The sequence below is a fragment of the Cnephaeus nilssonii genome (genome assembly GCF_951640355.1).
Source record: "Cnephaeus nilssonii genome assembly, chromosome: 12".
NCBI classification, from domain to species: Eukaryota; Metazoa; Chordata; class Mammalia; order Chiroptera; family Vespertilionidae; genus Cnephaeus; species Cnephaeus nilssonii.
In genome coordinates, this window is record NC_137083.1 from 462,445 (window position 1) to 485,076 (window position 22,632).

Below are 22,632 nucleotides of genomic sequence, written 5' to 3' on the forward strand. Positions count from 1 at the left end.
GGTGAGGATGAACAAAAAAATATATTAAATTTAAGTTGCATGTGAGAAATGGTGGGAATTCTGAAGGTTGCCTGGCAGCCCGAGAAGCTGCGTGCGGCCCGGTGCGGGGGTGCCACGCTGCTGACCTGGCTCTCCCAGGTTCTAGAAACGGAAGCGGATGGGAGACGTGCAACTTCTTTCCCCAGGAGCGGCCCCGAGAGGATGGCAGTCGGCGCTGTGGGGTAACCGTTCCCCGGCCTCCCTGATGGAGGGGTGTCTGTGCGCTTGTCCCTGCAGTTGGAGGCCCAGACTCTGGTTGTTGACACGCGGGGACTGGGAAGGCGGGAGCCGGGGGAGGGGGGAGGGGGCGAGGGCTGGCCCCATTGCAGCCCGCATCCCTGGAGGTGCAGAGGTGCCGGCACCCTCAGCGTGTGGTGCAGCAGATGCGAGCTACACGGCGGCCGAGACGTGGGTGTTGCGATGATTTCTTGGCACAACCCCAACACCTGCCTGTGAGTGAGCGCTCCTATCTGGCTGGGGGGTCAGGCATAGGGGTGACAGGGGATCTGCCCCACTCAGCTCCTGGGGGCCCAGGCCAGCCACTGACGTCCCAGCCTCCACCTGTCACCCCACCTCCCACCCCTAAGTCTGGCCTGGGAAGCACCTGGAGCCCCGGTTCGCAGCGACAGGTGACGAGTATGAGGGTCCGCGGCGTGGGGTGTGGGAACGGCCTGACTGTGGTTGGGGTCCAATGACGGGGTCTGTCCCCTTCCTCCCCTGGTGTCACCTCCCCGGGACTGGTCCTCAGACCCTGAGGCCCAGGAGCGCCACCCGGCTGCTGCAGCTTCTCTGGAGGGGGGCACACCGCACAGGCTCTGGGCCCTGGGCGTGCACCTGCCCGCCGGGTGCTGGACCCCATGTTGCCAGGTGGGATGTGCGGTCCCCCCAGGCTCCCACCCTGAGCCTCTGTCAGCCGGGGTGCCCACAGCTCTCAGCAGCCTGCACGGCCGCCAGCAGGGCCACAAAGGGCGAGGCCGCCTGTGTCCGGGCAGCCGTGTCCACGTGGGGGTGCGCGGTGGGGAGGCGGGGTGGCTGCAGCCCCCTAGGCCGGACCTCCAGGCTGGGCAGAGACAGCAGCTCTCCCGGGGCAGGAGCGGCCGGACACGGACCAGGCAGGAGGCGACCCCGAGTGCCCGGGACAGTGACAAGGGGAAGCCTCAGAGGGCTGAGCCCTTCCGGGAAGGGTCCATGTTGGGGGGACAGTCTGGAACCCACAGCGGGGACGGGGAGCAGCCTGGGGTGGAAAGGACAAGGTTTCCTCTCAGACCACAGGGGTCAGCAGAGGTGCTGGGTGGCCTTTGCCAAGCAGGAGCGACGTCCACCCACAGACACAAGCCCACGGGCAGGGTGACGTCCTTTATTGCCCGGCGCTGGGGCTCTCAAGGGGCGGGCGGGCGGAGGGCTGTGGCTGCTGGGGAGGGGGGCTGGTGGCCTGCACTCAGAAGGGCTCAGCCGCTGGGCCACAGGAGGACGAAGGAGCCGCGGCTGCAGCGGAAGTCGGGCTGGGGCTGCTCCGGACGGGGCTCCACGGACACCAGGCGCCGGGCGCCGCGCTGGCTCAGCGGGATGCAGTCGGACACACGGACCTCCAGGGGGCGGCCCTCCCTGGAGCGGATGGGAGAGGTCAGGTGCGGACGGGCAGGGGGCGGGCAGGCGGGGAGACAGGCAGGGGGACAAGTGGGCGGGCGGGGAGACAGGCAGGGGGCCAGGCCCCGAGGACCCGAACCCCCCTCGGCCCCCCAGCTCACCCCCCAGCTCACCCCTGGCAGTGTGCGGCCAGCACGCCCACCAGCTCCCCCACGCGGTTGTCCAGCGGCGGCCTTGAGCGGTGCAGACACACCACCAGGTCGTCCTGACCCTTCGCGTGCAGCACCACCAGCTGGTCCCGCCCGCTGGTCACGCTCAGCCCCGTCACCTGGGGGGTCAGGGTCAGGGTCAGGGTCAGGGGGAGCAAGTCCTCCTCGACCCCCCAGGACCCAGCCTCTGGGCCCACCCGCTGCTCCTCCGTGGGTCCCAGGTCCCCTTCCGCTGGCCGCACTGGTGGGGCTGAGGGGCTGGCCTCCCATTCACCCTAAGCACCCGCCCCCCGGGTCTGCCACAGGGACCTGGACCCGCCTGGCCAATCCTTGCCCCGCGGGCACAGGAGCTGGGGCTCCGGGAGCCAGTGAGCCACAGGACGGGGGAGTGGGAGACCGCCCAGCGGGGGCGGCACAGGGGTGGGGAGAGGCCCACCTGGGGGCTGAGCAGGGAGTGGAGGGGACGGGGCTGCTGCTGGTGGGGGTGGGCATCCTGAGCAGAGACTGTTCTAGAAAGTTCCAGGCACCCCGGGCAGGCGGAGGGGAGGGCCCACGGTTGCTGCTCCCGCCCCCACAGGCTCACCGCGTCCAGGGGAACGGCCCGCATCACCCGGTACTGCCGGGCGGGCTCCAGCTTGTACAGGTGCCGGTCGGTGAGCAGCAGGGCGCGGTCCCGCCTCTTGTTGAAGCGGTTCACCTTGGGGCGGGCGCCAGGGTCAGTGCCACGGGCAGCCAGCCCCGCCCCGCGGTCTCCCGCCCCCACCACCGCCCGCGCTCACCTTGCGGACGTGGCTGGAGAAGAGCACGGCCCCGAAGCTGTCCCGGTCCCGGAGCGCCTTCAGGCGCTGGGCGAACAGGCTGGAGGCGGCGGGGTTGTCGGCGGCCTGAGCACAGAGGGGCAGCGTGGGACGGGGTCTGGGGCCGTGTGGGACTGGCAGGCCCGCTGGCTGCGTGGCACGGCCGCCCTAACCTCAGGAGCCCATGTCGGGCCGGGCGGCACCGCCCTTGCTGGGCCACCCCCTACACGGGTCCTGAGGGCCAGCACAGACCGCACAGCCTGGGGGCAAGACATCGGGTTTCTGGCCTCCACGCCGGCCCCCCGCCTGCTCCTCGGGCCCCTGGGCCTGGACAGATGGACGCTGAGAAGGCAGCAGCCAGCGGGGACCTGGCCCCCATGCCAACGCCCACCTGGGCCAACCCAGGCCCCTGGCCTCATCTCCTGCAATCAGGCCAGGGGCCTGCGGGCAGCACCCACCCACTGAGGGCCCAGGGGAGCCCTGGCCGGGGTGCCAACCGGGCTTGGGGGGCTGTGTCTGAGGACGGGGTTGGACTGTACCTGAGAATGGGGGCGGTGTTCTTGAGAATAAGGGGTCGGCCTTAGAATGGGGGGGGGGGGGAGTGGGAACAGGGCAGAGGAGCAGGTGCTATGCAGCCCAGGCCAGTGGCTCTGAGTGAAAGCAGAACCGGGCGCGGCTCAGCTGAGCGTCGACCTACGACCCAGGAGGTCAGGGTTCGATTCCCGGTTGGGGCACATGCCCCGGTTTCGAGCTCGATCCCCAGTGTGGGGCGTGAAGGAGGCAGCGGATCAATGATCCTCTCTCATCATTGATGTTTCTCTCTCTCCTTCTCCCTTCCTCTCTGACATCAATAAAAAAAATATATTTAAAACAAACCAACCAAAAAACCCCACAATGCTCTGGCCAGTTTGGCTCAATGGATAGAGCCTCAGCCTGTGGAACAAAGGTCCTGGGTTCGATTCCCAGTTTCGGGCTCGATCCCCAGTAGGAGGCGTTCGAGAAGCAGCCGATCAATGATCCTTTCTCATCATCATTGATGTTTCTCTCTATCTCCCACTCCCTTCCTCTGAAATCAGTAAAAATATATTTAAAACAACAACAACAAAACCATGTAAACTGCGGAGGAGAGGCCCCCGGCCCGGCCCGGCCCGGCACTCACGGAGGACAGGTAGTCCCGCAGCCAGGCCCGCCGGCAGCCCCAGTCCGGCCGCAGCTCCTGCAGGGCCCCCATGGCAGCCACCTTGGCCTTGATCTGGGCCATGTCCGAGGGGGGGATGTTCTTCACCAGCTGCCGAGCCCGCCACCTGCAGGGACAGGTGCTCAGAGGGGCCTGAGCGCCCACGTCCCCCCCAGGTCCTGCCCCTCACTCTCAGCCTGGCCCTGACCACTGGGCATGACCCAGCCATCCCTCCTGCTCTGAGCCTGCTGGTCACCCTGTGGCCCTCCTCCCAGAGAGCTCCTACGCAGCCTGCAAAGCCCCCACTCCCAGCCCCAGCTGCCGCCCTCCCTGCAGGCCCGTGTCCCCTCCGATGCCCAGCGTGGTGGGACCGCAGGGTCTGCTACCAACTGTGGAGTTCTGGCCGGTGCGGCTCAGTGGGTAGAGCGTCGGCCTGCGGACTGAGGGGTCTGGGGTTTGATTCCCGGTCAAGGGCGCATGCCCGGGCTGCGGGCTCCATCCCCAGTGGGAGGCGTGCAGGAGGCAGCCGGTCCGTGATTCTCTCTCATCACTGATGTCTCTCTCCCTCTCCCTTCCTCTCTGACGTCAATAAAGATATATTTTGAAAAGCAAACAAACAAAAACGCTGTGGAGCAGCCGCTTTCCCGGTGCGTCCAGCCGGCCGCGCGGGGCTCGGAGTCCGGGTCGGGGTGCGGGCCGCGGGGTAGGAGGAGGGCGGCAGTACCTGGCGAAGAGCGCGCGGCAGGCGTCCTGGAACGGCTGCAGCACGGCCGGGGGCGGTGGCCAGGCCAGGTCGCGGCCGAAGAGCGGGGGCTGCCGCGCGGCCTGGAACCGCCGGTGCAGCTCCGCCAGGTGGGCGCGCACCTTGTGCCTCCGGTAGCAGCGCATGATGGTGTAGACGGCGCGCAGGCGGCGGCAGCGCCACCGGGCCAGGGTGCCCCTCCAGGCCTGGGGGGGCGGGGGGACAGGGTCAGGGCGGACTGGCCAGGCCCCGCCAGGCCCCGCCCCTGGAAAACGCCGCCGGGCTCAGGGGCAGCCTCTGCCCGCCCCCCAGGGCTGGTCCGGGCTCCCGGGAACCCCCACCGGGCCCTGCCCCCGCCTCTGCCCGCTCTGGGGAAGGCTGCTCACCTGAGCCCGGCGCTTTACTGAGCCCCCCACCCCCGCCAACACACACAGCTGGGGACCCCCAGTGCCCCCAGGGCAGAGGCAGGAGCAGACGAAGCCCTTCCCACCAGGAGGTGTCCACCTGGAACCTGACCTCCCTCACCGCCCACTCCCCGGAGACCCCTAGGGCGGGCGCCCCGACTACAGCCATCCAGGCCCAGACCACAGGCCGGCGGCGCGGGGACCGCAGGTCAAGAGGGACATAAATGCTGCCGGATCGCCACTTCGGGACCGAATGGCACCCGGGAGGGTGGGGAGGCTGAGGGGGAGACGCCTGTCAGCAGGACCAGCCAGAACTTGCTCCACCCACTGTCCTGGACAGTGCGTCCCGTCTCTGGTCCTGGCCGTGTGGCCCATTGGCCTTCGCACCAGAGGCCCAGGGTTTGAGTCCGGGTCAAGGGCACACACCTGGGTTGCAGGTTCGATCCTAGCTGCCCCTGTTGGGGTGTGTGGGAGGCAGCCAATCGATGTGTCTCTCTCACATCGGTGTCTCTCTCTCTCTCCCTCTCTCTCTCTCTCCCCCCCCCTTGGGTGAGGCCTGAAGACAACAACACAAATGCCTGAGTGTTGGAGGGAGCTGCCGAGTGCCCGTCCCTGGGTGGGATGCTGGGTTCCCGGTGGAACCGGTAACAGCGGGCGCGTGTGGAACAGGATGCGGCCCACGTGGCCGGTTCTCGGCCGGGAGGACACAAGGTGTCGGGTGGAGTTCTGCCACGAAGGTGGCTGCCTGCTGAAGCGCTACTTTGTACATCAGAAAAGGCAGATCTGCGCATGTGTCTGTGGGGGTGAACAGCGAGACGGGGAGACAGGGACGCAGACATGGGTGGGGCGCACGACCTAGGGACGCCGGTGAGTGGAGACCTGTGTGAATCTGTCAGCTTTTCTGTCGGTTTGAAAAGTGAAAAGCAAAGGGCTGTGGGAGGGGTGGGCAGCCACTGTCCTCTGGAAAAGTGCCGTGGGCCCGTGAGCACGCCCCTCCCCCACGTGCACGCCCCTCCCCACGTGCACGCCCCTCCCCCACGTGCACGCCCCCTCCCCACGTGCGGCGACGCCCCCTCCCCCGCGTGCACGCCCCTCCCCCAGGTGCACACCCTCCCCCACGTGCACGCCCCCCTCCCCAGCGTGCACGCCCCTCCCCCACGTGCACGCCCCTCCCCCACGTGCACGCCCCTCCCCACGTGCACGCCCCCCTCCCCACGTGCACGCCCTCCCCCTCCCCCACGTGCACGCCCCCCCACAACCCCAGGCTCCCGCCGCGCACCTTCTGCAGCAGCAGCACGATGATGGGCACCAGGCGCGCGCGGCTCTGCTCCAGGGTCACCAGCGTCCGCGGCGAGCGGATGAAGAGCTTGCTGCGCCCGAAGGCCACGTCCCCCTGCAGCCCGTGCTGCTCCAGGAGGGCGCCCACGGCCTCGCGGTCCGAGCCCAGCAGGTGGTTGGGCCACGTGTACTCGCAGGTCATCTTGTACCTGTAGCCACGGCAGGCGGTGGGCGCCAGGCCCTGGGGAGGGGACGGGGGTGCGGCCCTCCCCTCCCCACCCTCCCCCACATGCCTCTCACACACTAGCCCCGCCCACACCCACACCCACACTCACGCCCCCTCCAGCCCCCCAAAATCCCACCAGCCCCTGCCCCTGGCCCACTCCTGTGTCCCCGAGGGTCCGTGGACTTGGACCCGCGGTCACGGCGAGTCCGCTCCCGCGTGCAGGTCTGAGAAGCGGCTTCCCACGGGCACGGGAAGCGGGGTGTCTGTACCTGAGCGGGAAGCGGGGTGTCTGTACCTGAGCGGGAAGCGGGGTGTCTGTACCTGAGCAGGAAGCGCGGGTACGGCTGGCGGGAGGCGAAGCCGGCCCTGCGGACCCTCACGTTCTCCAGGAGCCCCAGGTAGGCGACCTGGTGGCGGCAGTGCGCCTCGTCCAGCCGCGCGGGCGCCTTGTCCTGGTTGGGCTTGAGGCAGCGCACGTAGAAGGGCTCCTTGGGGGGGGACCCGGGGCGTCTTACCGGGGGACCCCACCCCCGCTGCGGGGGGCGCAGGGCGGAGAGAAACCCACCCCTCCCCCACCCCTCCCCCACCCAGGACGCGCAGGGCGGGTAGGGGCGCCCAGGAGGCCCTGGGAGGAGGGGGGGTTAGGGGTCGGGGGTCGGGGTCGGGGTGGGGGGGGGCGCACCTTGGAGGCCAGGTTGTCCACCAGCGCCACCATGGAGTTCTTGAAGAGCGTGCCGGCCGTCAGGGGGCGCTTGGTCACCTCGGTGATGTCCTGCTGCCCCTCCGGCCACATGGCCCGCAGCGTGGGGTCCGCGCTATGGACACGGGCACATGGAGCGGCCCTCGGGGAGCCCCCCCCCCCCCCAGGGAGCTGTAGCTTTCCCTGCGGGCAGGGCACCCCAAGCCTGCGGCCCCGCGCCCTCACCTGTTGTACAGCAGCCGCTTGAAGTCCTGGAAGAGGGCGTCTCTGTTCTTGTCGATGAAGCCCAGCACGGAGTACCTGGGGGCCGGCCGGCAGGCGTGAGGGCCGCCGCCTCCCTGCCCTGCCCTGCCCTCCCCTGCCCTGCCCTCCCCTGCCCTCCCCTGCCCTCCCCTCCCCTCCCCTGGCAGTTTCTCCTAAAGACAGTCAGCGGCTGTGCCCTGGCTCTGGGCCCAGATCTCACAGCCCTGGATCCTGCTCCAGGCGTACATGCTGTGTGACCTGGGACAGTTACCAAACCTCTCTGTGCTCAGGAAAGCGCCTGGGCATCAGCAACTGCATTACAGCCAGGGACTCCCAAGTCATGGTCTGTGTGTGTGTGTGTGTTTGAAATACATTTTTGTCCTAGCTGGTTTGGCTCAGTGGATAGAGTGTCGGCCTGCAGACTGAAGGGTCCCGGGTTCGATTCCTGGTCATGACTGGATTGTGGGCTGGATCCCCAGTGGAGGGGGCGTGCAGGAGGCAGCCGATCGTGATTCTCTGTCATTATTGATGTTTCTATCTCTCTCTCCCTCTCCCTCTGAAACCAATAAAAATACATAAAAATTAACCAAAATGGAGGGGCAGAGGGAGGATGAAGGTGCCCTGGGGACCTTACGTGACGTCCCCCGCATAGTGCTTGATCCGGAAGTCGCGGCCGAACTCCATGGTCTTGTCGGTGGGGCAGAGCTGTGGGGGGACAGCCAGGGTCAAGGGGAGAAGGGGGTCTGCAGGGCGGGGGGCAGTCTTGCAGGGGAGGCTGGGCCACACCAGGGCCCTGCCGCGATGCCAGCGTGGCGCCTGTGGGTGCAGGCCAGCCCCGGGACAGGGGGGTGGGGCGGGCGGCCGCGGGGGCACCTGGCGGCTGGTGTAGTGCGGGTGGTGGCGGTGGTGCGTGTCCAGGCTCTGCAGGAAGATGCGGTCGGTGATGGTGCCCGCGCTGCAGCAGGCCTCGTCCAGCACGGCCAGGATGCCGCGGTGCGGCCGCTCCACCAGGTCCACGATGGTGGCGTTGTTGAAGAACTCCACCTGGGAGAGGGAGAGGGGGGTAGAGCGCGCGGGGGGTTTGGGGGGGGGGCTCCCCGCCAGGCCACGGGCGCAGGGGCGGCGGGCACTCACGCTCTGCCAGGCGATGCCCTCGCGCTCATACTCCTCCTGCTCCTGCTTCAGGATGAGCTGGATGAACAGCTGCTGCAGCTTCTCGTTGCAGTAGTTGATGCAGAACTGCTCGAAGCTGGGCCAGGCCGCCAGCGTCATGCTCGGCCCGTGGGCTCCCGCCGCCTGCCCGCCCCAGCCCCAGCCCCAGCCCCAGCCCCAGCCCAGCCCCAGCCCAGCCCAGCCCCAGCCCCAGCCCCAGCCCAGCCCCAGCCCCAGCCCCAGCCCCAGCCCCAGCCCAGCAGCGCCCTGAGCGAGCTCGAGCTCACAGGGCCCAGCGCCAGGCCCCCTTCCTTTGCTCCCAGCGAGGGGGCGGGGCTCGGGATTTTCCCTTCCTGGGCACCACGGACCGGAGTGGGGGCACCGCGGAGGCGCGCTTGGCTATGACCCTGGGGTCAGGGACCAGCCAGGACGGACACCGGACATCTTACTCCTCAGCCAACCCAGCTCCCCGGGACGGCGGGGGCCCTGGAGGTTGGGGTCAGAGCTGGGCCCCCCACCTGTTGACAGGGAACACTTCGAAGCCGTAGATGTCCAACACGCCAATGACCGTGTCCTTGCCATCCCGCCGGGCGTCCCTGCCCCGCGGTTCCATGACGCTGTTGATCCGGTTCACCACCCACTCAAACAGCCGCTGGTACACTGCCTGGGGAGAGCCGGGCTGGGCTGCTTCAGGCTGCGTTTGACTTTGCCTCCCCCAGGAAGGCCTCCCGGGTTCCTCCCCGGGCTGCCTGTCCCCAGGGTACCTTGGCGCAGGCGTCCCGAGCGTAGCTGGCCTCGGCCGCGGTGTGGCCCTTCTCAATGACTTCCCTGCCCCCCGAGGCCACGGTGCGGGCCAGCAGGCAGCGCAGCACCTGCCCCCTGGGGGTGGCCGTCAGCTCGGCCACGTGGTCCACCAGCACCTCCTCAGCCACAGCCAGCTGCCCCTCCTCCATCTCCACAAACTCGATGTTCCCCTGGTGGCGGGGAAGCGGGGAAGATTCAGGCTGCACGGGCCGGGGAGGAGCTGGCATGCCTTTGCCCCAGGAAGCGGGGAGGGATGGCAGGGACTCAGCCCGAGATGAGGGGGCCCAGCAGCAGAGGCTTCCTGCCAGCCAAGCGAGGTGGCTCTGTGCTCCCCACCCCCCACCCCCCAACCCCCGGCTACCTCAGAGAGGACGAGGGCTCAGAGCAGCCTGCCCAAAGCCACCAGCCCTCAAGCGTCAGAAGCACCAGGCAGGTCCCAACGCTCGGCTCCTGGGTGGGCTCACCCACCCGACACGGACCAGGCAGCTTGCAGGCCTGCCCGCCGCATCCTGGGTACGGATGAGGCCAGTCTCCCCCCGCCCCCGGGGCGGCACGAGGACAGGACGGCGGGTGGAGGTGGCCCAGCCCAGGCAGCAGGCTCACCAGGTGCAGGATGGCAGCCAGGATCCGGCGCACAGACCCCATCTCCTGAGCGCTGAAGCCGATCACCTGCATGGCCTCCATCACCGCCCGGTGGTGGCTCCTCTCCTCGCTCTCCGAGGCCTGGGGGAGAGGGGGCTCAGCACCCGGCGCCTGCTCACCCACTGCATCCTGCCCAGGCCCTGCAGGTGCCTGACTGCCAGCCCCCCAGCGCTGGGCGCCCGGCGTCCGCGGAGCCCCACTCACACTGAGCCCCGCGCCCTGGCGGGTGAAGCTGTACAGGGCCGGGTTTCTCTGCAGGTGCAGCTCCTGCAGCTCTGCGTCCTCACAGCCTCGCAGCACCTGCGGGACACACGGGGTCAGGCCCGGGCAGCACAGAGGTCCCGTCAGCCCGGACCCCGCCAGCCAGGGAGCTCGTGGCGGCGTGGACACCGCCCTCGTGCAGGGAGAGCCCCCTTCAGGCTCAGACGTACTGTGGACACCACCAAGGTCCAGGCAGAAGGCAGATGTGCTGTGTCCAGGGACCCCCCCCACCCCCCCAGCGAGAGTGGGCCGAGAGGGGGCGGGAAAGGGCTGCCCTGTGGGCCCACCTGCCTGCCTGGCTCACCTGGTAGAAGGCGTGGAAGTTCCTCTCCCCCACGTGCTGCTTGAGGACCCGAGACTGAGGAGAGAGGGGGAGCGGGCGTGAATGGGCGGATGGGGGCCCCCAGGGGACAGGCCCAGAGCCCGAGGCAGGGAGGGAGCGGCTGGCCTGGCCACAGGGCGCCCACCGGTGCCTCTGGGACGTCAGAGACCTGAGCTCTGCCCGGGACCTGGGCCTTAGGGAGGCCTGGCAGCGCCTTCTCTTTCTTTCTTTTTTTTAAAGTAAGTTCGTCTCCTCAATTCTCTCAACACCTTTTTTTCTTTCTTTATTTTAATCCTCACCTGAGTATACTTTCCATTGATTTTTAGAGAGAGTGGGAGAGAGAGGGAAAGACAGAGAGAAACATCGATCAGCCGCCTCCTGCACGCGCCCTGACCAGGGCCCAGGCCGGGGAGGAGCCTGCCACCGAGGTATGTGCCCTTGACCAGAATCGAACCCGGGACCCTTAGGTCTATAGGCTGACACTTTATCTGCTGAGCCAAACCCACCTTTTCTTTTCTTTTCTTTTTAAACATACAGGCTAATTCATATTTATGTATTTTTGTTAATCCCCACCTGAGGATATTTTTCCGTTGATTTTTAGAGAGAGTGGAAGGGAAGGGGAGAGACATGGAGAGAGAAACATCCACTCATATTGATTGGTTGTGTCCCACACGTGCCCAGACCAAGCCGGGGGATAGAGCCTGCAACCGAGGTACGTGCCCTTGATTGGAATCGAACCCGGGACCCTTCGGTCCGAGGGCCCACGCTCTGCCCACTGAGCACACTGGCCAGGGCCCACCCACCTTCTCCAGCAAGTAGCTGTGGATGTGCCCCCCGACGGGGTCGCCCTTGAAGTCGAAGTTGATGTCCATGTACTTGCCGAAGCGGCTGGAGTTGTGGTTGCGGTTGGTGCGGGCGTTCCCGAAGGCCTCCAGCACGCAGGTGGACTTGAGCAGCACGTCCTTGACCCTGAACGGGGCGCAGGGCGGGCTGCACGCAGGGACCTCGCGCCGGGTCCCTGTTCACCCCGTGGTGTCCCGGGCCGAGCCCCGCCCACATCCCCTTCATCCTGAGCCACCGGAGAGGCCCGCCGGGCCCTGGGCCAGGCCAGGCCACCTCCGCCTCCCCGCCAGCTGCAGCCTGCAGCGAGGACCTGGGTCTGGACCCTCCGCCTTCGACCTCCAGCGGCCGGGGGAGCAGCTGCTGGCCACGGGTGGGTGCTCTTCCCCACAAGCCCCACGTCACTCCATGTCACAGGAAGAGCAGGCTCCCCACAGGAAACCGCTCCTCAAGGCTGGGGAGCAAGCCCTGATTTCCAGCTCCGGTCTCACCGGTACCTGGCTGGTCTCCCTGGGCCCCGGCAGGCCACCTTCTCCTCCGCCCCCCCCCCCCCCCCCCCGCCGCCCCGGCAGGTGCCCCTGTGCGGAGTCTCCCCTCTCCTCGCCCGGGACTTGGACTCGGGTGCCTCCTGCTGTCCAGTCCCCGCCCAGCCCGGCCGCCCTCACCTCTCCACCTCGGCCCTCTGGCTGGGGTTGGTGACGGCCGCGATGTACTGCATGATGTGCTTGCTGGCCTCTGTCTTGCCCGCCCCGCTCTCCCCTGCGGGACGGACAGAGGGACAGGCAGGATGGGCGGCCCCTCGGCCGGGCCCACCTCTCCTCTGTGTCCAGTCACCTCCCACCACTCAGAACTGACGCTGCGGGCCGGGCGGTACCTGAGATCACGATGCAGGTGTCTCTGGCCCGGCGCTTCATCGCCCGGTAGGCGGCGTTGGCCACGGCGTACAGGTGGGGCGGCCGCTCGTACAGCTCGCGGCCCTGGTACCTGGCGATGGCCTCGGGCCCGTAGAGGGGCAGCTCCTGGTAGGGGTTCACCGACACCAGCACCTCGCCGATGTAGGTGTAGATGCGGCCCTTCTGGAACCTGGCGGGGCGGGGCCCTCCTCAGCCGCAGGCCGCGGGCCCAGCACCCAGCTCCCGGGCCCTGGCCCACCCCGGGGGAGGGAGGGGGGAGCCCACCCCCACGGCGCTCCATGGGGTCCTGACGGCACAGGAATAGGGCCACCCATTTTATGAAGGGACTGGACTGCCCAGAGCCTCCCTGGGCGGGGAGAGCCAGCAGGTAGGAAGGAGACGGGGGCTGGAGGCAGAGGGAGGGGCCTCCGCTGTTTCCTGTTCGTCGGGGCCTGGGCCTGGGCGGGGACCCAGTGGCAGAAAGGAGCCCCACCCAGCCCCACCCAGATGCAGGGCCTGGGAGGGGTGCAGGGAGGGAGCCCCCAACACCTCTGATCTCTCAACCCTTCCCTTCAGGAACCAGCCACCGGCGGGGGTGCCTGCATCTCGGGGAGCCTGGCGGGCCGGCCCCGGGGTGTGTGGGAGCTGCCCTTTCCCCGGCACCCGTCGGGGTTCCTCTTCCTCAGCCACCTCGCCTCTGACCACGGCGTGCCCTGGCTACACCCTCTCCCGGCACCCAGGACCTCACAGACGCTTTCTCTGGGGCCCTGAGCGGCTGTGGCCGGCTCAGCATCTGGGTCGGGACGGGGAGGGGGAGCCGTCCCGTGAGCTGGTTTGTGTGAATGAGCTGCCGTCGTGCCCAGCTCAGGGCCACAGAAAGCGCTCACTCTGTCCTCCAACTCCACAGTCTGCCAGGGGCCTGCCTTCCGCCCACCCCGCTGCCCAGGGCGAGGCCCCGCTGCCCAGGGCGAGGCCAGCTCCTGGCCGCCCCCGGGCACCACCTGATCCGGCTCCTCCCTTGGAAGCTGGGCCCAGGTCATGCTCCCAGCTGTGCCCTGCAGCACCCACACTCCCCCCAAGACTCACTCAGCTGCCCACTCCCTCAGAGCACCCAGGGCTCAGCCGGGCCCCACGAGGGGGATGGGGTGCCCACCCATCTGGGAGCTGCTTTGGGTGCTGGGCAGGAAATCGTGGGTTGTGTGGGAGGCAGGGGCCTGGGGAGTCGGTGCCAGAACTGGCCAGCCACCTGGCCCTGAGGGGTCAGTCCTGCCTGGCTGCCACGTCCCCCTGCAGTGACCCAGGCCCAGACGGGGGCCTGGGTGGCTGTGCCTCCCCCCCCCCCCCCCATCAGGGACCCGGGAGCGGGGAGCGGCCCGGCCCACCTGAGCTTCAGGTTCTCCATGAAGTCCTCCATGGTCACCTGGTCCAAAAGCACAAAGTCCGCTTTGCCGCACTCGGCGCCTTCTTCGTCCTCCATCCTGCCGGGAGCACCAGAGCCCAGGCCAGGTCGCCGACCTTCCGGCGCAGGGCGAGGGAGCAGGCCTGGCCCCTGCCCACAGCGCTCCCCGCTCCGCCTTCCGTGTGGTGAAGTAGGAAGTGGGTTCTGGCCCGGGAGGGGCTGCCTCCCTCCCTGCGAGGGGCTCTGACCCCTGCTTCCTGGGCGGGCCCCTAAGTGTGGGCCGGGCAGGCGGTTCCTCCTGGCCCCGAGGAAGCCCACCCCATGTCCAACCCGCCCTCACCCAGCAGCCTCGCACCCCACAGGGAGCGCCCTGCAGCCCAGGGGGGAGATTCCGGTCACCCCCCCACCCCCACGTGGCTGTCAGCTCTGCCCGGGCCTGGCGGGAACAGGGTGGGCCCAGGGCCCCTTGGTGCCTGGCCTTTGGCAGGGCCCAGGCAGTAACAGTCCTTGGCGTGGAGACGCCAGGACGTGAAGGACAAGACCCGCTTTGCCTGGGACCTGCCGAAGGGCGGGCGGGGCCGGATTCACCTGCCCTGGCGTGTTCCAGAGGCCGGTCCCTGTCCGGCCGCCCACCGAGCCCTCAGTGGTCCCCTCGCTCTGCCCCCGGCCGCAGTTAGCAGCCGCTCAGTTTTGTGCCTGAACAGCATCCTTGACCACGGTGTCCTCTGGGCGCGGCAGGTGGTTCTCGGCGCCCTTCCCTCGACAGGGCGGGCTGTGGGTTTCCCAAACTCATCCATGGGATTCTGCGCTCAGAAAGCTGCTTTCCTTAGTAATTGTCTTTCCATCAACTCCCTTCCTAAGCTGTGGAATAACGGATGTGCAGTCTCCACCCCCTCAAGTACCTTAAAACAAACTTAAGCCGAAAAGTGCTTATCCACGCGGATAAACCTGGTAAGCTCCCAGCAGAACAGCGTTGGCTCCACCCTGGGGTCCCCGGGGCACCCGCCCGCGGTGGCTGGTGCTTTTGAAGGCCTTTCCCGCCCGAAGCCGTGGAGAACCTGGGGAGTTCCGTGCTGTGGGCGGCAGTTTCACTTTCCGAGTCTCGGGGTCAGCACCCTGGGTTTGAATTAACTCAGAAGGGACGACGGGCCCCAGAGCATCAGGGACAATGAAACGTGAACGGGGCCACATTTTCCCATCACAGAATTTCCTTCCGTTATTTTTTTTTATGTAAAACGTCAAGATCTTTTTCAGGTCGGGGACACGGCTTCCAGGCCCCAGCTATGGGCCTGAACCTCGCCAAGCCCTCCACCTGACAGCTTGGGGGAGCCCCACCCACCACCTCATTTCTCTGGGTGAGTGACAGAACACAAGTCCTTCCCCTTCCTGGGCGTGGCCTGATTTGTGGGCTGGCTGGTCTGCCTCAGGCTTGTCCTGGGCAGCTCAGGTGGTGGCCTGACCCTCAGCTTCCCGGCAGGGCCTGGCAGCTGGGGCAGGGCAGGTAGAACCAGCAGGAGTTTGTTGTGTGCGTGTGGGGGGCAGCAGGGCCCTCTCCTGTCTCCTCTGGACCACCTTCTTTTTCTAAGTAATTCTTTTTTTTAAAAAAATATATTTTATTGATTTTTTACAGAGAGGAAGAGAGGGATAAGAGAGTTAGAAACATCGATCAGCTGCCTCTTGCACACCCCCTACTGGGGATGTGCCTGCAACCAAGGTACATGCCCTTGGCCGGAATCGAACCTGGGACCTTTCAGTCCGAAGGCCGCCGCTCCATCCACTGAGCCAAACCGGTTTCGGCTCTAATTCTTCCCCCCCCCTTTATTCTCTCACCCCCACCCCCCATCTAAGTAATTCTTTATTGTTTAATGTACTACGTAGGTCCCTTTCCCCCTCATTCGCCCCCCACCTGCTGTCTGTCCCTGGGTGATGCATCTGCACACCAGGTCTTTGATTACCTCCCACCCACCCGCCCTCCCCCCGAGATTCCACTGTTCCACACCCCATGTCCTCAGGACCACTCTCAAGATGCTTCCCCCTGGAGGTCCCTGGTGATGCCAAGCTGGGCAGCACAGCCTGGCCCCAGCTGGTCTGAGGTCACTGCCCCTTCCCGTCGGTCAGGAGGCCCTTCCTCTGGGCTGAGGCGTGGCTGACCCCACTTGCCTCGGTGTGAGGCCTGCAGGCGCTCTTCATTCGTCCTCACTCGCAAACCGAACGTGAAACCAGCTCCCTCAGCCCGGCCACGTGGGCTCGGGGAACCTGTGTGCAGTCGTGGCTGCAGCCAGCACTTGTCAAACGGAACGGACGCTGCAGGCGCCTTACCCGGCCTGATACAGACGCAGAACCCACCCCAGGATCTCAGGGAAGTGTCCTGAGAGCAGCCCCTCCCACCCAGTTTGCAAAGGCCAAGTGAGGGCATGGAGGCACTTCAACCTGGCCAGGCTGCCTTCAGGGAGGCAGGTCTTCCTCTTTGTGCCGCACGTACTTTGGGAAGGAGAGAAGCAGGCTGGACTCACTCACTCATTTAAAACCTGTTTATTAAACCCCCGTTTCTCATCCCGATGCGAGCGGGAAGCAGACGGAAGACACAGGGCCAAAACCTGGGGTCAGAGAACGTCAGTCAGATGCCAGGCCTGGAGCCAATACCAGCCCAGAACCAGGAACCAACTCCTTGCAGAGGGGAGCAGTGAGGGCAAGGGCCTGGATTCAAATCCTGCCGCACCCGCCCTGGGCATCCAGCCGTCGGCATCCACTTCACCTGTAAAACAAGACACTGCGGGGGAAACTCGGTGACGACAGCCCCCGGCCAGAGGCTGCCACAGGTGCCAGTGGCCAGGACAGCCTTAAACCACACCCGGGCTCCCGCTCCCGCCTCCAGCCCCCACTCCGCTGACCAGAAGGTCCCTGGGGAAAGGGTGCAGGTCGAATCCAAAACCAAACTCGATCCAATGCCTGACAGACTCACCCCAGGGCCCTGACATCAGTCATCTGCCCGCCCACCGTCCCGTGCGCTAGCAGCCTCCTGGGACACTCACCTGACCTCCAGGATGGAGGGGCCAGCCGCACGCCCCCGAAGGGAACCCTCTTCTAGCTCCGATGTCCCGGGGGTTCCCGGGGCCGAGACACTGGGGAGGGAGGATGCAAGTGTCACGTGCTGGGCAAGGACACAGCAGTCCCCAGGCCGAGGCCGACAAGGTGGTCCCGCCAGGTTTGTGGGTGTCCTCCTGGGAGGAAGCCCAGAGGCCTCAACGAGAGCCAGCTGGTTAGTCACATGGGCAGTCAGCACCAGCACTGCTCATGGGCTCCCACTCCCAGGGGACGCGGGCGAGCTGGGCGCCCCGCCGGCAGGGGCCAGAGCGCCGACCACGGGAGGGCATGCTAGCTCTCTGCGCGGGAGGGGGCTACTTGGTCCGCCCGACACTGTTCCGGAAAACCTCGAAAGGACAGCCAGCCAGAGCCTCACCCCCAGAACCGAAGGAACACGAGACTCACGGACACACGTGTCTCCTGACGGCCGCCCTGCAGAGGCCAGCGTGTCCACGTCTTCACTCAGACAGGAGGAGTCCCCTGGAGGAAGACGGCAGAGTGGGACCCTGCAAGCACCATGCTGGCCACTCTCCCTGCCGCCCCCCCGACTGCACCCAACAGCCCTCACACCAGGGCAAGGACACGGCACTCCCTCCGGTCTGGGGGCCGGAGGCCTGGAGTCCACTCGCAGCCTGCCAGTGTCCGGCTGGGTGAGCCCGGAGAAGGGAATTCGAGCAGAAGGCGCCGCTGTCTGCCGTGGCCTCCCAATGAGCACCGAGGGTGGGGCGGGGGTGCCTGCGCTGTCTGGTGCGCACAGGCCGCGGGCCGCGCTGGGCCCTGAGGCACCAGCTCCCTCTGGGCGGATGTGGCCAAGGGGAAACCAAAGGCGAGGCCAGAGCTGCCCAGACAAAGAGGCTATCCCAGCGGAGGGCCCACTGCGGGCAGAAACGGGTCCCTGTCCAATGCTGGACTCCTCCACGGCACATCCTCTGAGCATTCCCGGAGCTGCTGGTACTCGATGTGGGAGCCAGGTCCAGCTCTGCCCTGGCCCGATATTCCAGGAGCCCTGCCCAGGCTGCGGGGTGTTCAGACCCCAGAAGGGAACACACAGCAAGAGCAGAAGTTCCTGCCAGCTGTCCCCCGAGCAGGGTCACTGTCAGAGAAGTACGGGAGGTGAAGGGTCCAGCTAAACCAGCCAGGAGAGGCCGGGCCTGGCTTCCTGAAGGGAGTGACCCCGGCCTGCAGTCTGCCCTTCCTGACCCACTGCCGCCTGCTCCATCTGCTGCCGGGCCCGCAGGCCACCTGTGTGGGCACAGCAAGGGCTTCCAGGCTGAAGACGGGAGAAAAGGTCAGGGATGGGCACCCCCAGCTCCCTGCCTGCGGGGTCACTGTGGCCTCCGCCTACAGCCCTGCCTCTCTCAAGGTCACCCTCTCCTCCAGAAAGGTCACTGCCATTCGGGCTTCCTACACCCTGCTCCCGCCTGAGACCCTCCGACCGCCCCAACCAGTGTTCTTGTCTCCTGCTGGGACCCCGACCATCACAACCACCAGCCGTCTCAACAAGCAGTCCTGGGCTGAGGTGCGGACAGACCATGTGTCCCCACAGCCTCTCCCCCCTCCAGCCAAGTGCGAGGCCACTCTCCGCAGGCCGGTCCCCCTCCCCCCCGCCGTGGGCTCCAGCCCACTGGCCCGCCTTCTGGGTTCCGAGTCCAGTGGCTCAAGCCAGAGCCTCGTCCCCAGGGCACCCTTCCTTTATGACTTCACCCACGGAAGTCACCGGACAATGCTGAAGGTTCCACCCCAGCGCCGGGCCTCCGGGAGGAGGGCCAGCCACGGCCAGCCCAGCGGCTCTCCGGTGCAGGCGAGGACACTGCTGGCCCATGTCTCACAGGGGCGCAGAGGGCAGCCTCAGAGGCACGGGGTGCTCCTGGCACCATGGACGATGCTGCCGTCCTCAAGCGACGAGGCTACATCATGGGGATAAATTTGGGAGAAGGCTCGTACGCAAAAGTCAAATCCGCGTACTCTGAGCGCCTGAAGTTCAACGTGGCGGTCAAGATCATTGACCGCAAGAAAGCCCCCACAGACTTCTTGGAGAAATTCCTTCCCCGAGAAATTGAGATTCTGATCATGCTAAACCACCGCTCCATCGTCAAGACCTACGAGATCTTTGAGACGTCAGAGGGCAAGGTGTACATCATCATGGAGCTCGGGGTCCAGGGCGACCTCCTCGACTTCATCAAAAGCCGGGGAGCGCTGCACGAGGAGGATGCTCGCCGGAAGTTCCACCAGCTCTCCTCGGCCATCAAGTACTGCCATGACCTGGACATCGTCCACCGGGACCTCAAGTGCGAGAACCTGCTCCTCGACAAGGACTTCAACATCAAGCTGTCCGACTTCGGCTTCTCCAAGCGCTGCCAGCGGGACGACAGCGGCCGGCTGACCCTGAGCAAGACCTTCTGCGGGTCGGCGGCGTACGCGGCCCCCGAGGTGCTGCAGGGCATCCCCTACCAGCCCAAGGTCTACGACGTCTGGAGCCTGGGCGTGATCCTCTACATCATGGTCTGCGGCTCCATGCCCTACGACGACTCCAACATCAAGAAGATGCTGCGCATCCAGAAGGAGCACCGCATCAACTTCCCGCGCTCCAAGCACCTGACGGGCGAGTGCAAGGACCTCATCTACCGCATGCTGCAGCCCGACGTCAGCCGGCGGCTGCACATCGACGAGGTCCTCAGCCACCCCTGGGTGCAGCCCAAGGCCAGCGACCTGTGCTCCACACCCCTCAGCAAGGACGGGGGGAGCCTCCTGACCGCCGAGCCCCCGCAGACCCCCGAGCCCTCGCGGACCCCCGAGACCTCACGGACCCCCGAGCCCTCGCGGACCACCGAGCCCCCGCGGACCCCCGAGCCCTCGCGGACCACGGAGCCCAGCTTTGACAACAAGTCCATCACCCACCTGGAGCCCCAGCTTGAGGCGACGCCAGAGTCAAAGCCCCCGGAGGAGCCGGGGCACGGGCAGGGCGCCGGGCAGCTGGAGCCCGTGGAAAGGCGCTCTCCAAAGCCCCCGCAGACCCAGTGAGCCTCTCCCAGGGCCCAGGGGCTGGCGGGACGGAGGCGGAGACACAAGACGGTGACGGACGACCCCCCAGATGAGCCACTATTTTTGTCAATTTCCCCCCTCCCTTAGAACATGCTACAGAAGCAATAAATCACTATATTGGTCCATAAACGGGGTGTAGGGTTAATAAGCTTCAGCCAACATCACTGCCTACCTCTCCACGGCACACGGAGCTCACCAGCCGTCCGTGCACTCAGAATTCGGCCTGTGGTTCTCCAGGTTGTCTCCTGGACCCTCAGGACGGGGCTCGGCCCCCTTGCTGCTCCCTACTCCCACTCCCCGCAGCTGACCTGCCTCTACTCCTCCACTCCCCGAGCTTTCTTTTTTCTTATTTTTTAAAAAGGCATTTTTATTTATTTCAGAGAGGAAGGGAGATAGATAGAAACATCAATGATGAATCATTGATCAGCTGCCTCCTGCACGCCCCCGACCGGGGGTGGAGCCTGCAACCCGGGCATGTGCCCTTGGCCAGAATCGAACCTGGGACCCTTTAGTCCTCAAGCCGAGGCTCTACCCCCTGAGCCACACCGGCCAGGGCTCCCCGAGCTTCTTGTCACTGTCTGTGAGGATGTGATCCAATAAATGCGCGACGAGCCTAGAACACAGCAAACACCCAAAGGCCCAAAACGCTTTCTGCAAAAACGTGACTGCTGTGAGGTCTGCCCTGCAGCCCGGCAGCACTTGCGCCTCCCCCCCTCCCCCCCGCCGTCCCTAGTGAGCACCCGGAACGTGGGTGCGGTGAGTGGACGCGGGACTTAGGATTGTACTTAGTGCAACCCCACGTGGCAAGCGGTTACCACGGGGCAGTGCAGATCCGGTGTGCGGCGCGCCGGGGCCTGGACGGGAGCACGCGCTGTCTGAAATGTCTATAACCTTGCTCCGGATGCAGCGGGGCAAGGCCTCAAACCGTTCCAAAATGTTCTCGCAAGCTCGGTAGGAATGCACAGGGTCACCCCAGACCCAAGCACGCTGGAGGCTTGCAGCCCCCGCCCCGCCCCGCGCTGAGTGAGCCCACGTGGGTGGCCTCCAGGACCCGGGAATGGCCGCCTCATCAATGGACGTCACTCCCCGCCATTCCAGCTGCGAGAACTCACCAGACTTGGGGGTTGTCCGTGCCGTCATGTCACTGCCTCTCGCTCTTCACAGGCGGGGACCCCCTGCGGGGTCACAGGCGGGACCCACAAGTAGGTCGGTGACGACTGTCCCTGAACCTGCGCGGGGGTGCGGCGAAGGACGGTGCGCTCAGCCCCGAGGCCTCGAGGCGCCGGGCTCTCCCCCGGGGAAGCCGCCCCGAGGCGCCGTCCCCAGCGCGTCCCGACCCCCCGGGCCCACGTGTCAGGTGGCGCCGAGCCCGGCTGGAGGCCCTCCCGCCCGCGTCCCTGCCGCCCGCGCCCCTTACCCGTCTCCGCACTCGGCCGGCCCCGCCTGCGACCCCCGATGGACTCGGATGGAAAACACAGCCGGGGGCGCCTCGCAGAACCGTCGCACCGCAACCGCCCGCCATGGCTACCGCCTCTCACGCCGCGCACGCCGCTGTGCGTCATCGCGCCTTCCGCCGGAAGCGGCACGCGACGTCTCGCGGCCCGCGGCCCAGGGGAAGTGACGTGTCGGGGTTCCGGGCCAGGGCTGGAGCCGGTGGCTGCGCCCGTCGGCGGTTCCTGAGGACAGCGCCCAAGTCCAGGGCTCGGTGCGGCCGGGTGCGCCGCGAGCCTGCCGGGCGGGCGGGGCCCCGGACGGCCTGGAAGCGACCTTGTGAGGGACGGAGCTGGGGCGCCCCGCAAATGAAAGCGGATGTTGGTCCACCCCGTTCCAAGTAGAAGGACCCCTTTGCCTTCAGAATCCCAGTCTCTGCCCTTTTCAAGTGAACGCAAATGGCTCGTCTCACAATCCAGGAAGTCCGGGGCGGGGGGCGGGCAGGGGCCCCACTTGCCACCTGATTCCAAGTCGCGCGGCCGCCCCGCACCGTCTGCGGGCCGGGGAGTGCCCGAGGGCCCCGCTGACCCCGCAGAGCAGGAGCCGAGAGACAGACACGCAGCCGGCATGGCACCCCTCGCTGAGGAGAACCAGTGCAGACAGACCCTGGCTCGTTGAGTGTCGGTTTGCACGGTCTGCGCTGCAGGGTTCGCACTGACAGACGCGTGCTTAGCGGCCTGCTGCCCGGCTCCACTTTGCAACGTGCTTTCGGGCAAAGCACCGATCCCAGCCGGCTGTTAGCTTCCACGATTGATCCCGGTGCGTGTGGACGTGAGTTAGCAACCTCGGGAGCTTCCTGGGTGTAACCTGACCTTGGCTTCCTACACGGACGGCCGGAGGCGCTGAGGAGAGAGGCAGACCACTCCCCGCCCCGGGTTGGCAGGTGACGGGTTTAACAAACCGGGTAACTTAAAACCAGGCTCGCTCTCCCCTTCCTGTGAGTGCCGCCCCTCCAGCTGGCCCCGCCCCTCCCCTCAGGCCCCGCCCCTCCCCCGGCCCCTCCCTCACCTTCCTGTCGCGCCCAGGGAGCCCCGCCCCTCCCTCCCTCGGGCCCCGCCTCCTCCCAGGCCCCTCCTTCCCCTTCCTTTAGCCCCGCCCCTCCGGCCCCGCCCTCCAATTCCCGTCTGCCCGTGGTCGGCCTCCCTGAGCGCAAGGCAGGCCGGGAAGTTGGCTGCCGTAAAAATGGCGGCGGAATCCAAAAGCTGAAGCGGCTCCCGCGACCCCGAGGGGCAATGGGCGGGCTGGGGGCGGGAAAGGGGCGCGACAGACGCGCTCCCGCGGCCCCGAGGGGCGGGGCAGG

At 66.8% G+C, this 22,632-nt stretch overlaps 2 protein-coding genes and 1 long non-coding RNA gene across 4 annotated transcripts; 1 reads left to right on the top strand and 2 right to left on the bottom strand.

Annotated features, from left to right (window-relative positions):
* Nucleotides 1–1,364: 1,364 nt before the first annotated feature.
* MYO1G (myosin IG) lies at nt 1,365–13,876 on the bottom strand. Of its 2 annotated transcripts, none has more exons than XM_079786490.1 (22): nt 13,699–13,876; nt 12,298–12,506; nt 12,089–12,182; nt 11,387–11,552; nt 10,566–10,619; nt 10,205–10,300; nt 9,962–10,081; nt 9,319–9,528; nt 9,073–9,218; nt 8,537–8,651; nt 8,276–8,446; nt 8,037–8,107; nt 7,385–7,459; nt 7,142–7,274; nt 6,781–6,947; nt 6,235–6,442; nt 4,534–4,757; nt 3,792–3,936; nt 2,615–2,719; nt 2,419–2,532; nt 1,800–1,954; nt 1,365–1,644 (listed from the first exon to the last, which is right to left on the bottom strand). In XM_079786490.1, exons 1-22 carry the CDS (start codon nt 13,791–13,793, stop codon nt 1,488–1,490), a joined length of 3,030 nt encoding a protein of 1,009 aa, XP_079642616.1. In that variant the 5' UTR covers nt 13,794–13,876; the 3' UTR covers nt 1,365–1,487. The 2 variants fall into 2 exon arrangements, with proteins under 2 accessions (XP_079642616.1, XP_079642617.1); XM_079786491.1 differs by having other exon boundaries at nt 12,298–12,499; nt 13,699–13,786.
* Nucleotides 13,877–16,212: 2,336 nt separating this feature from the next.
* LOC307108481 lies at nt 16,213–22,214 on the bottom strand. Its single transcript, XR_013814317.1, has 5 exons — nt 21,259–22,214; nt 20,954–21,070; nt 17,205–17,279; nt 16,748–16,837; nt 16,213–16,470 (listed from the first exon to the last, which is right to left on the bottom strand). It is a non-coding gene; the product is annotated as an uncharacterized lncRNA (long non-coding RNA).
* LOC307108477 (testis-specific serine/threonine-protein kinase 1-like) lies at nt 16,750–21,065 on the top strand. Its single transcript, XM_079786497.1, has one exon. It carries the CDS (start codon nt 18,675–18,677, stop codon nt 19,818–19,820), a length of 1,146 nt encoding a protein of 381 aa, XP_079642623.1. The 5' UTR covers nt 16,750–18,674; the 3' UTR covers nt 19,821–21,065.
* Nucleotides 22,215–22,632: the final 418 nt, after the last annotated feature.

Coding starts and splice junctions, on each gene's coding strand:
- MYO1G (XM_079786490.1), bottom strand. CDS start 13,793: ATGGAGGACGAAGAAGGCGCCGAGTGCGGCAAAGCGGACTTTGTGCTT. Junction 6,443..6,780: donor TACCCGCGCTTCCTGCTCAG/GTACAGACACCC, acceptor CCGTGGCTACAG/GTACAAGATGACCTGCGAGT. Junction 2,720..3,791: donor TGCGGGACTACCTGTCCTCC/GTGAGTGCCGGG, acceptor CTCTGTGCTCAG/GCCGCCGACAACCCCGCCGC.
- LOC307108477 (XM_079786497.1), top strand. CDS start 18,675: ATGGACGATGCTGCCGTCCTCAAGCGACGAGGCTACATCATGGGGATA.